This window comes from Vicugna pacos, chromosome 15 (assembly GCF_048564905.1).
Source record: "Vicugna pacos chromosome 15, VicPac4, whole genome shotgun sequence".
Taxonomy (NCBI): domain Eukaryota; kingdom Metazoa; phylum Chordata; class Mammalia; order Artiodactyla; family Camelidae; genus Vicugna; species Vicugna pacos.
The window spans coordinates 34,343,485-34,363,130 of NC_133001.1; the positions used below are offsets into that span (position 1 = coordinate 34,343,485).

At 33.0% G+C, this 19,646-nt stretch overlaps 1 protein-coding gene across 4 annotated transcripts in view; it reads left to right on the top strand.

Moving 5' to 3' along the window:
* HNRNPLL (heterogeneous nuclear ribonucleoprotein L like) overlaps nucleotides 1-19,646 on the top strand; it is a 33,777-nt gene that overhangs the window by 3,780 nt on the left and 10,351 nt on the right. For 2 of the 4 annotated variants that reach the window (XM_072937888.1, XM_072937890.1), the window contains exons 2-8: nucleotides 5,282-5,400; nucleotides 9,747-9,984; nucleotides 11,418-11,503; nucleotides 12,624-12,720; nucleotides 12,807-12,879; nucleotides 16,658-16,739; nucleotides 17,129-17,196. In XM_072937888.1, coding sequence (XP_072793989.1) covers nucleotides 5,282-5,400; nucleotides 9,747-9,984; nucleotides 11,418-11,503; nucleotides 12,624-12,720; nucleotides 12,807-12,879; nucleotides 16,658-16,739; nucleotides 17,129-17,196 — 763 coding nt within the window. Of the gene's footprint in view, nucleotides 1-5,281; nucleotides 5,401-9,746; nucleotides 9,985-11,417; nucleotides 11,504-12,623; nucleotides 12,721-12,806; nucleotides 12,880-16,657; nucleotides 16,740-17,124; nucleotides 17,197-19,646 lie in introns of all 4 variants that reach the window. The other 2 variants (XM_015248952.3, XM_072937889.1) reach the window with 2 other exon arrangements.

The window sequence follows — 19,646 nt, forward strand, 5'->3', positions numbered from 1 at the left end:
TCTCATTTAGCTAAACTGCTAAAGTAGAGTGAGGATTTTAGGCCTAGTTTTGGAAAGTAAATGAAAAGTAGTAGGTTTTACTATCTTTTGGTTTTAACAAGTGACTATTTCTTCGTGTTAGTACAAAGAGTGAAAAGTGCTGTTAATAGAGCCATAAGCCCAACTAAAGCAGGTGCCTTGGCTCTGCTACCAGTATGCTTTGTGACTTAACCTCTGTGGAACTCACCTTGCTACCAATCACATGAGCTGGTTGGATTAGATGATCACTATGATCTCTTAGCTCATTAAAAAGTAATACTTGAGCCTTATCATATGCTAGGTGCTGTTCTTGGTGATGAGGATATAATAGTAAAAAAAAAAAAATCCATATCTAAAAATCTGTGATTCTACCTCATTTAGTGTTTTCTCTCTATGAAGTTGAATACAACTTTCAAATCTTGCAGTTGCAGGCATAGCACCAACTCAGATGAACTTAAGCAAAACCAAAAGGGGCGGGGATAGGAAATGTATTGGCCCATATACTTACGAATGCCAAATTGTGGCATTAGTTTTAGGCATGGCAGGATCTAAGGATTTAAATGATGTCATCATAGGGACAAGATTCTGTCTCTTTATATGTTTCAGCTCTATTTCCTCTATGTAGTGATAAAGCTAGGATTACATTCTTACAGCTAGCAAATAAAACACAGTCTCCCCGAGAGCCCGTATTCATTCCCTCTGATCAGCCATTTTTTTATGTCCCCTTACCCCCAGCTAATCACTGGACTACCTCTGAAGTTAGGGAGGCATGACTATATGACTGAGAATATCAGTGGAATAATTTGGGGTTGAGGAATTTTTCTTTTTTTGTGTTTAACCAGAAGAATGGGAAAGGCGAAGTTCTGAATAGGCAAAACCAAAGGATTTCTACAACTTGAGCAAAAAAATAAAGATTATTTTTTAAAAAGTTATTTGAAGCATATGGCTGTTCTTTTTAATCTTTGCCATGGGATCAATTAAAACTTTGGATAGGAAAATTAAAGGCTTTCCCATATTTTGAATCTGCTCTATTATTTCCTTCGGAAAAGAAAAAGACCAAGTAAAGAGATGTGATTGTTTAATTTAGTAAGAAAAAAACGTGTACTAGGTAGTTAACTCTAAGCACAGTGTGAGTTAAAAAATATTTGCAACTGTACCTTAAACTAGTTTGTCCTTGGTCTATATGAAGTATCCAAAATAAAAGGAGGGGTAATCTTAACTATCTCGAAATACTGTACTTATTTCTTGGTACTATATTAATAAATTCTAGTGTATCCAGAAAATTATTATCAGAATAGAGACGGCACTCAAAATCACATCATAAGAGGAATGACAGAAGATATTTGGGGAATATTTAGCCTGAAGGTTAAACTTAGGTATGATTTAAGAAATCGTCACAAGTAATAGGAAGGTTATGTAAAAGGGAAATGAAGGTAAGGATGGGGGTGGCAACTAATATTTATTGAACCCTTGTTCAACAACTACGTCTAGCACTGTGCTAGACACTGTAAATTCTGTTTATTTATTGTAATTTTATGTGATAAGGATTTTCTTATTTTTTTAAAAATGAAACTGAAGCTCAGAAAGATTAAGTAGCATTAGATCACAGAGCTAGTAAACATCCAAAGATTTAAATGCCTGGTCTGACTTTAAAAGCCATTTTGTATGGGAAGTTACAGGGAGACAGATTTGGATGCATATTATGAAGAATTTTCTAAAAATAGGCTGTCTCATGAAGTAGTATGTTTTCCTGCCATTGGAGGTGTTTAAGGAGAGGCTGATAATCACTTGTAGTAGGTCTGTGTGTGTTTGGTTTTGGGGGATGAATTATTGAATTTGAGACTTGTCTTTTTTAATCCTATATTTGTAGGAGGGCAGAAACGGTTGTTCATGACTATTGAACATGTGTTATGCATGGAGATATTGGGAAAACAAAAAGCTAAAGGACATCGTGAGTTTACAGTTTCACTATATTGAGAGATGTTAATGGGCCCTTCTCATTCCTCTCAGATAGAAGCTTCATTTATACTCTGTTGAGCTTCCCTTTTCTTTGGTTGAGCCTGGTCTTCAAATCTGCAATAGTCAAAATTAGCACTCAAGATTGGTATTATTGGAGTTTGCCCTTGAGTTAGCATTTGAGGGGCTAGGAGTTTGTAACTGGTCTGTAGCTTGCAGTGAGGACCAAATAATGCTTCCATATATTTGATCCAATTTATCTGAAGAAGGGATTGAGTAATTAAAAAAGAAAAAAAAGTATACATATGTTGTAGGCATGCCTCCATTTGTTGGGTATTTATTTGGAGTATTGTTTCTAGTCTGATAACTAATAGATATAAATAGACCAGGAGAGAGCCTAGATAACTAAACATTTGAAATGAAAAGAATTTGGGCTCCTGTAAGAGAAAGGATTAAAAAACTCCTTAAGCTTTAGAAGACATGGTCAAAGTATTAATACGTGGATGGGGTGAATAATAACTGACTTATTCACCAATTTAGGATTCACGTGCATAGTATGATGCTTGAAGGAGGTAATTTTAGGGTAGTAAAAGAAGCTCCACAGATGATTTCAGATTTGTTATCACCATTGTATAGTATAGGTAGAGATAAAATGTTGGTTTAAGAAAAGTGTTAGTATATTGGGGGGAAAAGAAGGATGGTGAAAATACAGTTTGGAAAGATACCTTTAATATGTCAGTTTTATATTTGGAAACAACCCTAGAGTTGTTTTGTTTTGTTTTTTTAAATAAACTACAGACAGGATGAGAAATTCTTAAGTTCAAAAAAAAGGAGACATAATTTAAAGATACAGAAATATCAAGGTAGATAAAATAGAAGGCAGAGTTATTGGGAATAAGGGAAATACAGGGAGGTATGGGATATGTTCTCAGCCGTGAGGTTGGGATAATCATATCTTCCCCTAAGTACCATACTGAATGCATTTAACATCTTCCAGCCTTTAAAGAATGACTTAAATCTTGATCTATTTATTTAGGAAATATAATTAAATAATAATTTATTGAAGTCAGATCTTTTGAGGGATTTTTAAACTGGTTCTACAATCCATTTCTTTGTAAGTGACCAGTGTGGAGAATACTCATATTTTTTAGCACTGTATGCAAAATAGTGGTTATCCACAACGGGAAGAGGGGTAGGGGGAGGAGTTGTGTTTGCCAGCAGATTTCTAAGGATCAACAGAGATGACTGTCTTATTTCTTGTGGTTTATTATTGCCTAATTATTTTTAGAGTAAAATTTGTTTATATTTTAAATGTATTCCCTAAATTAAATTTTTAGGTATTATTTAGAGTTTTTGTCCTGTATTATTGTTATCCAGCTATACTTAAGAGCTTAATGATGATAATGTACGTTTGGTTGTAGTTTCACTGAGGCAGCCTCATTTGTTTAGGTTGCTAATAGAGAGTTGGTGTCACATAGGGTTCAATCAGAATGATTCATTTCAAACTTAGTAGCATGTAATGAATATCTGTTTAACCATGGAAAAGTCTCAGCATAAGCAATTCAAATGAAATTCCAAGGATTGAATTAGTATTTGCAAAGGACTGGATTTATTTGTTGGATTTGACAAGAGTGTAAGAGTAGTCTCATGGTTATTTTATATATTTAAATTAGTTATTTTCTTTAAACTCTTAACATTTTTATTGGCAGGGCACAAGACTATTACAGGATTTCCTAACAGTGTTTATAATAAAGAAAAATTAGTGAGTCTTAAAAATAGTCATAAAGGGATTTAATGTTCTTAAAACAATTCTTAAATTTTAATGGTAAAACATTTGTGCTTTTAGGTTAGGAGGGAAAAACCTCTTTTCCTCTTTGTGGGAGAAAAAACCTTTCATTTAACAGGTTTTTTGGGCGGTGTATATATGAGTTGTACATGGAAGTCATTTCTTTCCTTTTTAAAAAATATTTTTAAATTGGAATATATTAGTATATAATATTATGTTAGTTTCAGGTGTACTGCATAGTGACTTGACATTTGGATACATTGTGAAACGATCCCCATGACAAGTCTAGTAACCATCTGTCCCATACGAATGTATTAGAATATTACTGACCACATCCTTTATGCTATATATTACATTCTGTGGCTTATTTGTTTTATAACTAGAGATTTGTACTTCTTAACCCCCTTTACCTATTTCACACCACCCCCTCGACAACCACCCATTTGTTCTTGGTATCTATGAGTCTGTTTTTGTTTTGTTTTGCTTGTTTGTTTTGTTTGTTAGATTCCACATAATACCCTTTAGGTCTATCCATGTTGTCATAAATGGCAAGATGTCATTTTTATGGCTGAATAATATTCCATTTTAGACATACATACCACATCTTCTTTATCCGTTCATCTACTGATGGACACTTACCATGCTATAGAAGTCACTTCTGAAGTGATGCAGGGGAGATGACCAGTGGCTAGTTATAAATATAGTTCTTTGTCTAAGTAGAGCTTGAATAAGTAAATGAGAGCTATTTTCATTTTCAAGATAATTCTCATACATAGACCCCTTTAAATTAAACTTTAAGACCATATGTTTCAAAACTTCTTGCTGGGCATACTCAGAGATGCACAGTACTTCACAGAAGCCCAGGAAGTTTTGTATTTGAGTATTCCTTGTTCATCAGCAAAGGTGGTACCTTGCATAAATTTAAGTTGGCAAGTGTACAAGTGAGTAAATTCAAAGTATAGTAGGACTAGATAACCAAATAAACAAGGACAAAAGGTGATATTAATCTATACTGCAGGAAAGATAAAGTATATAATCTTACTAATAAACAAAAATTTTAAATTGTTTAAATTGTCATTTGGACTACTTGAGATTTTGATTTTATGGAGGTGAAACTATGAAATTATGAATATGAAGTATATTTCCAGTTGTAGCATGTTTTGAACCTGCTGAAATTTTTTCTGACATTTCCTTGAAGTTGAAATAAGTTATTTTTTAATTTATATATAGTTAATCTAGTATAGTTAATCTAGTATTATGTAAGTTGAAGTTCAAATAAGTTATTAAATAACTTATTTGTACTTCTTATTGTGAGACAGTGCTCCCTTCTAAGAAATCAAAATTTTCGTGCCAAACACTTAATTGATGATTTTACTCTTAAGTCCTTTTGCTTACTTGTGAATTGTGAGTTGGTTTGAGATTTTTAAAAAAATGTTTGCTTTTTAATGCAGAGATAGATTTACTGAAAGGTGCAATTTAGACTTTTAAAGTTTTTAACTAGAAATTATTTTATCTTGATAGGAGGCAGGTGGAAGTCATCATAAAGTTTCTGTTTCACCTGTTGTCCATGTTCGAGGACTCTGTGAATCTGTGGTGGAAGCAGACCTCGTGGAGGCTCTGGAAAAATTTGGAACAATATGGTAAGGCCAATAGGGACTTAATGCAAATTGTGAAAAGTTATTATAGAACACTACAAGCCTTGATGTTTAACCATAGTATATATTGTTTCCATATGACTGTATTCTTTGAAACCTTTTGACTCTTTCTGGGATGATGCATGGATAAATTTTTGTGAATCCACACTCACCTCTCACTCCTCAACCAGGTTGTATATAAAATTGATTATTGCATCTTTCATCTTATTTTCAAATGAGTGCATGATTCCTTCTTAAGTTCTACTTTAAACAATTGAGTTACTTAATTACATCCTTTGTCTTCAGAGTTTCAAATAGTGGTACTTAAATACTGATTTTTTTGTTTTGTTTTTTGTTTTTGTTAGTTTTGACTATTAATTAATTGACAATGAAAAATGGGTAGTTTAAGAGGAAGCATTATTTCATTAGGTGTCTGTTGCTGTGAGTTCTTACGCAGATCAAGAGCAGTCAGTGTTTTAGCTTAGCTTGTCTTTTTGTTTTTTGTATTCACTCAGGCTCCTCCTTTCTCTTCCCACAGCTGGTGTGTGCTTAAGAATATTGACTTATAAAAATAAATTAAAAAAATACTGACTTAAGTGAAAAACATAATTTAAAAAGTGAATATGCTGCTAAAAATAGACACTCAAAAAATTCTTTCTAAATTATTTTTGGAGTATGCCTGGCTATTGTTCTCTTCTTAGTATGGATAATCTAGAGGGTTTGTTTTTTTTTTCCCCATTGATAGATACGGGATTTTTGTTATAGATAGCAGAGATACAGACTAAGTCATAATATATAAATAGGAGAGAAATTTCAGTATGTTTACTGAGATAACTTGATTGCTTCAATTTTATAGAAATGTATGGAGTTTTGAGTATTGAAAGGATGGTGCATAAATAGTTGGTGAGGGAGTAATCAGAGATGTTCAACAGAGAGGAATCGTTGCTTCAAAGGGTACTAGTAGTGTTAGGGGACACCTTCCCTCATGGCATCTTTTTTATTAATTTCTTTGGTGACCTTATTAAGAAGTAGATGACTTAGCAAACCTGTTCCCTCAACTTACGTACCTCAGAAACCACTGTTAACATACTAATCATCCTTGGAAGTACAAATTAGAAATCCACACGGGCATAAAAAAGCCCGTTTCTTGAAGTATCACCAAGATGACTATCACTTCTTAGTCATTTGGAGCTGATATTGGAAGTTTGTCTGGAGAGTTACACAGTTTTGAAGCAGACTTCTTAGACCATATTTAGACTTGCATGTTGGCATTAGACTAGCTCCAGTCACTATAAACTGTTGCATTCATTGTCCCATGGAGAGTAAAGAGATGGTTATCTCTGGATTATTTTTCTTCTGTTCTTATTTATTTAGGGCTTTTTAAGTTACTTTCTTATAGCCAAGAAATACTAAAGCAATGTCAAAAACAAGATGATGAACAAATACAGTTTATGGAAATAATAACTATTGATATTTTGTTTGTTTCTTTCTTTTTTTGTGTATGCGTGGGAGGAGGTGATTAGATTTATTTGTTTATTTTTTAAGGAGGTACTGGGAGTTGAACCTGGGACTTTCTGCATGCTGAGCATACACTCTACCACTTGAGCTATATCCTCCCAACTATCTACTGATATTTTGATGTTAATTATGACCATGATCTGAATGCTGGAGATTAAAGAAATAGAACTATTTGTTTAAATTAGTAATTTGAATTACTTTTGAGTGGCCTATCCAGTTTTAGACTCTATACTGTTTGATATTTAGTCCACAGTAATGTGTTCCATATATGAATGTTACTCAGTTAATTTGCGTAGTACATCCTTTTGCCCTCAAGATTGGTAGTTATGTGGATAGAAAAGTCTTAAAGTAATTGGAACAAATTAGTGTATAATTAAGAGCTTAATTGGCATAAATATGTTTAATAGGAGTTTTAATTATGTGAAATGATCTTAAGAGGTGGCTGTTACTAAAGCTGAAGGAACCTTGGGCAGCCTCATATGAGGAGTAGGTGTTTTACTTCAAAATGTTGCATTTGTATACAGAACCTTTCCTTATTTTTTTTTTTTTTGTTGATTTGAGGGGGAGTATAAAGATTATATAGAAAACTGCTAATATTAAAAAGGTGTGTCACCAAGTTCAATATATAGTAAGTTTATACTTAAAAACTAGATGCATAGGAAAGAGTTTAAGAAACTATAACAGGATGTTGAGAATGGTTGTTATCAGGCTAATAAAATTGCTATTTTTTGGTCTTTATTCTGTGTATTATAATCAAAAGAATATTTAAAGATATTAAAGATATCTTTTCCTCCCTTTTCCCCTCTCATTAAAGGAGAGGATGCTAGGTAGTGATTAGCTATACCAGTTTAAATTTTAAAACAAAACTTTGGGGACCTAATTTGTATAGTGAATCTCTTGCTTCCTCCTGTTTTTATTTAAAAATTAGTAAACATGTTTCAAGCTATAAGTGGAAAGCACCTATCCTACCGTGTTCCTTAGTCTTTTTGTTTATTTTTTTTCTCTTTGGTGTTTTGGTCTTTATCATATTAATGCTTTTTAAAGATTTTTTTAAAAATTATGTGCCACACAATTTAAGTACATTCTAAAATAACTGTAACCTTTTAATTTTCCTTTCTGTCTTCATGTGGTGCCACTTTTCCTGAATAACGTATTTAACTTTTAAGTCTGTGCTTCTAGCTCCATATTATAATTATGGAAAGCAGTTTTTACTATGAACAGATAAGTCTATTATAATAGGCCAATAAAGAATTTGTTTTTGAGCCTTTATAATTTTTCTGCTTCCAAAGAGCCAAAGGGCATTATTAACATACTTACTTGGGATATCATTTAGTTATTAAACCAACTTATATTTGTGAGAGGAGAATATTATTATTTAATTTCTTTTAGCATAGACCTGATTCCAGGGGTTTCTGTATTTTTGCATGCAAGACTTTAGAACTTCAGCTAGGAGTCTGCATTTCTAAAAGGAATGCTTCTCTCTTGGAATTTATATGTTGCATTTATAGTTGGTAAACCTTTAATCCCAGGCTTTATTATTTCTGTTTCTTCTTTAATTTTGAATAATGTGGGTTGAGAGAGCTAACAAGCCTCATAGACCAGCAAATATTGATTGAATACCTGTCATGTGCCAGGCTCCGTTTCTAGATTCTGAGGATATAAAGATGAATGAGGCAAGGCAAGCAATTTGTATGCAGAAACTATAATCTTGACAGCAGTCCTCCGAGTTGTGTAAAGGAGGAAACTGAAATTCATAAGAAATTACATCATTTGCCAGGTTACGAAGTAGTCTATTTCTTATTAAGAAACTACTTGCTAGTTTTTGAAGTGTAGAGGTAGGTCCTGGATGCCTGACTGAGAGGCAGTGCTGTCACTGAGTACCTGGCCTGATGTTGTTTCTCTGGCCTTCTGCTATTATCAAAAGCATGTTAATTGTATTTTAAAATCTTTTTGACGTCCTTGTTCCTGTGAATAGGGAACATGTTGTTTCCTTGTTCTGATCTATGTGTTCTCATTTCTCTCTTCCCTCCATTTCTTTTTCATTTCATGTATTAAAATATATTCTCCTTCCCAAGGAGTATACAATGAAAAGTAAATACTTCAGCGGGGGAGGGTATGGCTCAGTGGTAGAGTGCGTGCTTAGCATGGACTAGGTCTTAGGTTCAATCTCCAGTACCTCCATTAAAATAAATAAATAAATAAAAGCCTAATTACCTCCCCCCAAAAGGTAAATACTTCATCCTCTTACCCATAGGCATCCATGATTACCATATTGAGGTGAATATCTTTTTATGGATTCTTCAGTATTTAAAAATATTTAAGAATTTTAGAGGAGATTATTATATGAAATTTGATCTGTTTGTAGTTCTTTTTATCTTTTGGTTCTCTATTTTTAGTGAGATAAATGAAAGTGTAGTCATTTCTTCCTATGACACTTATTTGGAAAATTCAGTAGAGACAGTTTACCTTCTGTTACGGTTTATCTATTGATTTCTTTATCTAGATATTTTCTAATACTGCTTGGAGTTGGCATACTGAGGAATAAACTGGATGGCGTTATTAGTAACTGATAACAGAATTGCACTTGAGAGTTATGAGGTAGATAAAAGCTTTCACTCATAGGAGGAGGAGCTTTCAAATATGCACCATCTACCTGGTATACCACATTTTATTTGGATGATTTAAGAGCTGACTAACATTGGATATAGGTTGTGAAGACTACTGATCTGTATGATTTGACACATTTTTATTAAAGTCTTCTTTTACTTGACTGAGAAAAATAGTGTTAATTGAACTTGCTATATTAGGGTATTCTTTCCCCATCTGCCTTTCAGCTATGTGATGATGATGCCATTTAAACGGCAGGCTCTAGTGGAATTTGAGAACGTAGACAGTGCCAAAGAATGTGTGACGTTTGCTGCAGATGAACCTGTGTACATAGCTGGGCAGCAAGCTTTTTTCAACTATTCTACAAGCAAAAGGATCACTCGGCCAGGAAATACTGATGATCCGTCAGGAGGCAACAAAGTTCTTCTGCTGTCAATTCAGAATCCTCTTTATCCAATCACGGTGGTGTGTATTTTTAGTAAGACAAAGTAAATTAAAAATGATTTTGAAATTTGCCTTGTGTGAATAACCTGTAGTTTTCTTCACAGCCATCTAGATATTTGAAAAGAGTGGGTTTTTAAAAAAGAATTGTTAAAATTAATCTGAATTTTGGCTATCAAGTTTAATGCACAAAGAAATGATGAGCACTGAAGCTATGAAAAGGTCAGAAGCACAGTTGTCATTATTAATAAGCACATTTAAAAATCTTATTGTTTAAGATCAGTGTTAACTCTCTTTCTAATAATAAAGTATTAGACTTGTTGGAAATGATCCAAGAAATATCTCAGTTATATGCCAGCACATGTGTTAAGAGCATCTATTAGGTAATGACAGAATCTCATAGTACAGTAAGATGCAACTATTGTTATAAGCTGTTTAGAGATAGCTTGTTAGAAACCTATCCGATTTACTTTAAATTCTTTTCTTCACACTTTCAAAAAGTGATATTAATAGGGTTTTTAAAAGGATTCATGTCTTGAACCAGTTGAGTTTTCTACTTCATAATAATCACATGCTGTTTAATAATAAACTAGTGACAAAGACACTTGATTTTTGTAATGAAATCACAGTAAATGGAGCTTCACTTAGTACAGTTGCTAGTAAGGGTACGTGATACTGGGACACAAAACAAAGCATAAGACACTATTTAAATTTAGTTAGGCATTATATATCTCTTTACTTTTATAATATTTATAGACTTACTGATAAATAGTAATATATTTGCAGTATTTGGTGTTTAAGGAAAAAGAATGTAAGTATTATGAGTACTCTGATTTGTTTACTGTATCTTTAGTACCTAGTGATGTGGCTGGGTAATTGTAGGTGCTCAAGAAATTTGAAAGTTGAAGAATTGTTCCTAAGTGGGTATTTAGATTCTCAGATAATTGAGGCATCTTGGTTAGTGAAATTTAATACTATATAGATGATCTTCCCTGAGTCTTTCCTCTATAGCCATTGTCCTTGAAAAAGAAATACCGAGTTGTTCTACTACTACTTTTTAATAAACATTTATTACTTTAAGTGGTTATAAGATTAAACATTTCAAAAGCACATTTGGAAAAAACAAAGTAATTGATTATAGTTTTGGTTTATTAATTGTGTATTGTCAGAGATTCTTTTACGCATCTGTTAAGAAAGTACAAATTGAGGATTAATTTAGGAGATAAAAAAAGTAATAATGCTTTTCAAATATTTCATTGGAACTTCTCTAATGTGGATATATTGTGTAGGTGAGGAAATAACTTTAGAGTTACTAAAGTAACAATTTTTAAAAATCTAATTAGTACTTAATAGAAATGATATCTTGACAGTTTTATTTTTAGTAAAGTAAAACAGTATACCTGTATTATTTTTCTAAACATAAAATATGATGAAGTCTTACTTTCTTTCCTTTGTAGGATGTTTTATATACTGTATGCAACCCTGTTGGAAAAGTGCAACGTATTGTTATATTCAAGAGAAATGGGATACAAGCAATGGTTGAATATCCTTTATTTGGAATTTTTTATAGATGGGTGTGAATGCTGTGTAATATAGATTATTTTTTCCTGCTTAATCATTTCTAGAGAAGTGTTGTTTATTCTCCCCCACTGCTTCCCACATCTATTTATCTTAGATTTAAAAAATGAAACTGCAGTGCCCATAGAGAATTTTACTATTTTTCATAAAATAACTTGCTGCTATAAAACAATCCAGTGCTTGATTTTAGTGTGCCTTGCTTTTTTAATGGGGAGGAAAAACACTATTTGATAATATGTATACTTGTACATTTTTGAAATTTACCCTGAATGGATCTTCTGAATCTCTCTTTAAAATTAGTTTGGAAGTATCAAAACAATGGAGTTGATAGAACCTTTCTTGACTTTCTTCCTTAAATTTTTTTAATGACGGTCATGGTTTATGTATGACTTACTTCTCTATGTTAAATTTGTTATATATTGAGTAAAAAGAGCAAGTTGCAAAATAGTACATATAGTGTAATTCCGTTTTAAAAATAATTTAAAAAAGACCCCTAACCTGTATGTATTCATAGAAAAAGGTAGGGAGGGATAAACAGCAGCCTCTTAATGGTGCTTAGTTCTGGCAAGGTATTTCTGCTTTTTTTTTTTTTTTAAACCACTTTTGTAGATTTTTTTTTTAAACAATTAGAGACTTAAGTAATTTTTTAAAACCAATAAAATTAAGAAAATGATTATAAACCTCCCTTCTCAGAAATGTATGAAAAATCAAATATTTGTTTTGTGTTATATTGATTCTTTGTAATGTTCTTCCTACTTTAGGTGTAAAATATTTCCTGTTTCAAGATAGCGAGCTGGCCTTTGCTAGGGAATGGGACCATGCTCCATCCTCCCCCACCCCCAATTTATAAAGTACTTCTGATGACCTAGAAGGATAAATGTATACAGTTTGGTTGTATTAAGGTTTCTTTGGTACCCTTGATCTTAAGAATAAATTCTCCTACTAAAATTCATCTATAAATTTTATTTGGCAAAGTACTTCCAGAAATGAGAGAGTTATTTCTGATTTTTTTCAGTCCATTTCTTAGGGAGAGAATAGAGATAAATACTGAACACCTTAAACCAAATTTCCTTAATAGAGTTTATGTTTGAATCAGTCCTTTGTGCCCAGAAAGCTAAAGCAGCACTTAATGGAGCAGATATATATGCTGGATGTTGCACACTAAAAATTGAATATGCACGGGTAAATATTTTTTTTGAACACTCGCCAAAGAAATTTTTACGCTTTGGATATACAATTTGAACTTACTTTCTTTTTAATCTTAACAGCCAACTCGTCTCAATGTTATTAGGAATGACAATGACAGTTGGGACTACACTAAACCATATTTGGGAAGACGAGGTAAGTATTCTATGCATTTTAGAATGTACTTACATCTGCTGACAAATTTTTACATGTGGTTAGATTCCTTTTTTCTATGAGCTAGTTCATTCAAATGAAAACCTTGCTGGTGAAGCTTTTGTTGCAAAAGGCCTTGTAATGCTGGAAAAGAACCTTGAACATTAGTGCCCCCTACTGGTATGTAATGAGTTATTTATATTTAGTTCAACAAGGAGCCCACACATACAGGCACGCCCGCAGTTCAAGGACTTGCATTTCTCCAAGCAGCTCTCTCTCTTTGGAGGAGAGGAAACTGATTCAGAATATTCCTTAAAAACTGCAGACTTGCACACTGCTTCTCCAAGGAAAGGACTTTTCCCCCAAGCTGGACGAGGCATTAAGAAGGATAGAGGACTCCAGCAGGCTGACTCTACACTTCATCATGCACAACATCGGCATCAGCAAAAAGCCCTCTGAAAAACTCAGACTTGCAATTCACCTTGACTGCATACTGCATGCACCATCACCCCAAGTTTTTAAAGGAGGACACTTAACAGTACTTCAGACTTGCATGGGATGAATACCATGATAGACTGTGCCCATTTATTCAAGTTGTATGTATATATTGGTTTGATTTCCCTTAAGGTTTCAGTTGTAGAATTTAAAACTTTTCATTAATGGATGCTAGATTTTATCTACAATGTTGTAAATCTTAATTCCCATTACTGTAACTGTTTGTAGCTTAGATTCAAATTGTTAATTGACAAATAACCAGGGCCACTTTATCTACAGGTCTCGGGAATTATAATGCTTAACCAATCCACACAGATATTAAAGATAAAAAGATTAGAAAGGTGCACACTTGCTGCACTTAAGTTTACTTTTTTTTGTTTTTTGTTTTCTCAATTGTGGACGTTGAGTAGAGTAACATAATAATGAAAAAGGTGCGTTATATGTAAAAGACGATTTTCTGTGTGGTTTGATTTTTGTAAAGTGGCTGTTTATAATTTGTCACTTTTTGTAACAATTTAAGGTTATCACTTATGTTAATTATGTAACTAGAAATTTTGATATTTCAGATGTAGGTGAAAGTAACGTGTTCAAAGTAGAATATATTTCAACTTGATAGATCAGAAAATAAGAGCATTTCATTTGAGGTGCATTTTCACCTATAACTTATAAATGCTAGATTTCGTGAGCATAGGTTTGACTGACAAAATTGTTCAACTGACTGTGTGGCAATTCTGGAATATACAAATCAAAATGTGGATCTTGTAAAAACAAGGGGGCTGCAGTATTGGCTACATCTCAACTACAATATCAGTGTTTGAACCATGTGTTGGAAGAACTCACGAAGATGAGTATGTCTGTAGAAGTCAATAAACTAGGAAAAAATTTTATGGCATTTAAAGTATCTTGTGGCAGTAGACTCCATAGTGCATGTACTCTTGCCAAAAGAAAAAAAATGAGACATTGCAGTGATCCTTTGCATGTTCAGATATTTAAGACTTTTGGTTGATTGGCCCCTTTAATTCTCAATTCTCAGGAAATCATCTTGCCTTATGCATGGGGTTGCAGAGAGGTTTGTTTGGTAAAGCAGGTTTGGTTGGACCCCACGTTTTTCACTACTCACAGAAGTCTGCTTGGCATAGGCTTGGTATAGTTGAATACACTGTTGGAATACAAAGCCTTAGTACTCAAACAACAGAACAAGTGGTTGATGAGAAATCTCTCACTTCTGTCAAATTACGGTTGGTTATTGAACATGCAGTTTTTTTTTTTTTAACTCATTTGAAATAGTTTTGGTTCCATTTCTCTTTATGTCTCTTAAAACATTTATAGACATACTTCTTATTTTAATAGTGTTTACATCGATTCTTTCAAAAAGTCTAAAGTTTACACAAAACCAGTTTAGATTAGATTTTCATATAAGGAATTACAATCAGAAAAGTTTAGAAATATGTAAGGTAGATATTTAAATAGGGAAATATAATTAAAGGAGATAAAACAGAATTTCAGTTGCTTTTGAGAGAAAAGCTTTTGAGAGAAAAGAATTCTTGTTTTCTAATTTCTTACAGGTAAATATTTGTCTCACAGGACTATAGCAGTTTGTTTTTATTTTTGTAGTGACTTCAGCTTCAAGTTGATATTGAATTGTAATTTTTTCTACCAAAAAGAAAAAGAGTGCTTTTGTAGACCTCATTTTTAAAAGTTCTTTTCAGCTCAAATTACATTCTAGTGCAAAGATTTCTTAGCCTGGACTCCAGAGAATCCCTCCAGAAATGTTAAGCAAACCTTGTGTATATGTGCATCTTGTGGGGGAGAAAAGGTCCACACTTCCAGCAGATTTCAGATGAATGCATGAAAAGGTTACAAACCACTATTTATAGACTGATATATTCAGTGTTTGACTCTCTCACACTTCTTATGTCACCTTATATTAGGTAGTGAATGCTTCCAATAAAAAGAATTATTAATAATTGAGAATGTTTGGGTGAGAGATACCTTGGAGATCATCTACTCTAACTCCTTTGTTTTATGAATGAAGATTGCTTCTATGATATATAACAAATTAGTAGTTAAGTTGAAATCTTATGATTCCCAATCCAGTGTTCTTTCCTTTATAGCACACAGTTAACTGTATCAATAAAACTAAGCCATGAAAATATTATGGTGGTTTTGGTTTAAGGTTCTTAGCTCAGATAAGGACTTAAATTTAGCATTTGGTGGCATGCTTAAGCAGAGGAATGTTAGCAGAATGGATTAACAGACTGGATTGATTGAAGAGGAGTGAGACTTAAATGATGATGCTGAAAGCCATGTAATGGAAAGACTGTTGAGTGTTTAGACTGAAGATCAAGAAATGACTTTGGGGAAATGGAGGGAGGATCATAACTTCTAAGCATTCAGAAGGATCTTTGGAGAAAGACTGAGTAATGAGAAAGACTGTGAGGCTCTAAATGGAGTAGAATATATGTAAGAGGTTCAATTTCTGTACAATATAAAAATTAATTTTCTCATGATTTAAGACTAACTGAAAATGTAAGGGAAAGTAGTGAGTGTCTTATCGGTGTTGGGTAAGCAGAGGCTAGATGGTCCCAGTCGACAGTCCCAGGGAGAATGTAAAGATAATTTGTATACTCAGTGAAAGTTGAACTAGATGACCTCCTAGGTCCTTTTCAGTGCTGTGATAACTTGGAATAGGTAATTAAAATGATACTTCTGTAGACTGAAGTGAAAATTAAAGTATTTCTCATCTCCCATAAACCTCATTTGTTTAGGTGACTAAGGATATATAGAGAAAGCCTTTCTCTTTGAATTTTCAAAGATTAGAATGACCAGACTCTTAAGATACATGAAAAAAGTCTTAGTGAACACTATAATTTGATCAACAAAGTTCCAAAAGTATTATACAATGATTTTTAAATTTACTAACATAGGAAGTGCTATTTTAGAAACTTACAAGTAATTTTTTTTTTTTATTGATGTCTCAGTTTTGGGAAAATTGGCATGCCTTTCCTTAAAAAGTAGCTAGCATAAAAATTATCCTTTAGGAGTATTGTAGTACTCTCATCCAATAATGTAGCCCCCTTGGTTAGCGTTAACTTTGCATATTTAAACTTCGGGGGGTGCTCCTAGTCTTGGCTGGTATTAAGGTCTATAGACAATGACCAATCATGATACAATATGGGCCAGTGATGTGCAAATTTCCAGCTCTCAAGTCACTAGGTGTTTGTAAATATGTGTATATACATACAAAATACTCTGTGTTTACTGATTGTGAAACCATGTAATACAGGTTGTTGTTGGCTTATGCTGAACTTCTTGAAAGAAGCCCACTTTGAAAATGTGTTGCTGTTGAAGCTAATAGTATACATCAGGTACTGTCTTTCAAAAGTACTGCACTTAAAGCTTGTTTTAAAGACATGTATTGGTAAAAACTTCTGTACAGTGTCAAACTCTAGCATTGTGTACATTCACTTTCTGAAAAGTATCCATTCTTTCCTTAAATTTGAAAGTGTGACTGTATTTGGCATTTGCCAAAAAGACATTTTCAAGTTAAGTGGAATTTGTTAGATAGAATTACTTTCTTAAACTTTTGTTGTTTGTATTTAAATTGGATATGAATGGATGTTTAACGTTAACCAGGAATCACATTTCTTTTATGAATTGTAATGGATGTTTTGAATGGGTGTTTCCCATGTGAGAACTCTGTTAAGTACTTGGGTCAAAATTGTTAAAACCATGTTTCTACTTTTGTGTCAGATAGAGGAAAGGGTCGCCAGAGACAAGCCATTTTGGGAGAACACCCTTCTTCGTTTAGACATGATGGCTATGGTAAGTTTGTCAAGGCAGAAGGAAGGTAGTATAGACAAACTTTTAGAATTTTTGCATTTCTGATGAAGAATGGCACAATTCTTGTCTTTGTTTTTCCTGCTCACCTGACTTGGTTTATGGGATCAGTTCTTCATAAATGTACTCCAAAGGAGTTGTCTAAATTCCTTTGTCTTCTTATGCTATTGTTATAGCTCATAATCTTTGAGGTTCGAGAGCTATTCACTGGGATTGAAAGCTTTTTTCCCATTATATTTTGTTTTGTTTTGATTTGTTGATTAGAGATATTTGATTAGTAATTAGTCTGTTAGAGGACCAAAAAGAAGTATAGATCATTAAGTGTATTTTCTCCCATTCTAGCGATTATGAGCAAAGAGGAATTTTGAATAATAAAGGCAGAGAGATTAGTGTTTTTGTTGAAAAGGAAACGTGTTTTTGGTTAGACCCTTAATTCTTTTAGTTCTACAGTTGGTATTTCAGCTTTGCTTAAATTTGTATTTAATTCTTAAAAAAAAAAAACAACTCAGTTTTAATGTTTGCTCTGTTGATAAGATTATGAAACCTAGAATAATAATCTTTGCCAGAAAAGTTAGGTATCAGATTGTTGTCTTTGTAAGTAGATGTTGAGAATTGTTATTGCTAAAACTTTTAACTGGATATAGGTTCTGTGGTTTTAAATATTTCTTAGTTTTTAGCAGTAGTTGTTGACCTCACCTATTCTGTGGTTTAAAATTAAAGTACAGTTAGAAGTAGTATTAAAAGTGGTAGAAAATAGAAATTGCTATTTGTACTCCGGGGATTTATTATCAAAAAAACCCCAGTGTTGCCTGTTGTCCAAAATGTTTTCATGTTGTATACATATTTGTTGACCATTTTTAGCTGTGAGTTTTAGCTTATTCCCTAGTGTTTTTATTTGAACTCCAGGAATTTATTACGTGTGTGTGTGTGTGTGTCTGTGTGTTTGTATTCATTCAAGTTTCTGTGGTAGTCTATATTGCAGAAGAGATTGAAACAATCTCTATGTTTTATCAGAACAATGTGGTATAGAATGGTAATCTTACTACAGTCGTTTTAGTGTGTTCCTTGATCATTTTCCTTAGTTGTTTCTTTTACAGAGTAAATATTAAATGTGGTTGTATGAGTAGTTTTGATCCTACAGTAAAGAAACACTTATTAGGAAACTACTGTGCTTTGTTTAATGGAGGGCTACAAAAGAATGACTGATCACAAGTTTGCAGTGTGGTTGTGGAGCATATAAATGTGTCATGACATCTTAAGGCTAAAAATTGGTTACATGTTCTGCCAAAGTGGGTTAGAGAAATCTGTGAAAGTGTAAGTGAAGGACGAAAAACTCTGCTGTAGTAGTGTTGACACAGACAGTTTTCTCAGTATGGCTTTTCAGGTTTGTCTTTGCTTATAAGATAATTTTACTGAAAAATTGCATAAAGAAGAATATGTTATATGCCCTAGAGGAGCTTTATATTTTTAAAAAGTCTACTGTGAAGTTCTTTGTCACTTTCATGCTCTGATTTATTGAGTGTGTGTGTGTGTGTGTGTGTATAAATTTTTAAATGTAAGCTTACTTTAAGAGGTGCACAATTTTTTGTAATGACATTTATTAAATAGGGATCATTCAGGTTCTGGAGACACCTGCCAGGAGGAATGGTTGTGGTAAGGTGTAGGTGCGTCCGTTCTGAGCTACATCCATTGAAACATTTAACTCAAAAGAAAATTTGTTCTACTTTCCTAGGGAAGTAAGCAGAATAGGGTATAGGAGAGAGAGAGAGATGAATAAAGATTGGTAGAGGAAAGAAGTAAGATGAGGAAATTGGGGGAAAAGCAAAGACAGGAGTGGGTACTAATGATACGGAGCCTTTTTACAAATGCTGCAAATCACAGCTGTATCCTTTCAGTCAGCAGTTCAACAAAAACAGGTTTATTTGCATTTTGGTGTCATATAAGAGGTGACTTTTCCTTTATAATGGTATGTGAGAAGGAACAGAAAAGGTTTATTTAATAGATTGAATTTATTCATTAGTTTAATATAGCAGTATAAATCTTTGATTTCAGAATTCTTTAAATCTTTTAATTTGGGAAGCCCAGCCCTGTGAGAGGAACTGGTAGAAACCCTCATACTTGAAAAGTGGCAAAAAAGAATGTACAGATTTGTTTGCTTAGAGCCCAAGAAAAATTTATATATTAATTGCTGGCATTTTTGGATATGGTTCCTGGGCCAAAGATTTTAAAGTGTTAAAGATGGGAAATGCCTTCAAAATCTTCAAAATGCCATTTATGTAGTATTTTTCCATATAAGTAAGATTTTTTAAACTTGAAGCATTCATTTTTTAAGCACCAAAACTTTTTGCATGAAAATATAGAAAAGTATAGTATATAAAGCTTTTAAGAGACTTTTTTTTTCCTTATCTTCTTAACATAGGTGACAATTTAGGTAG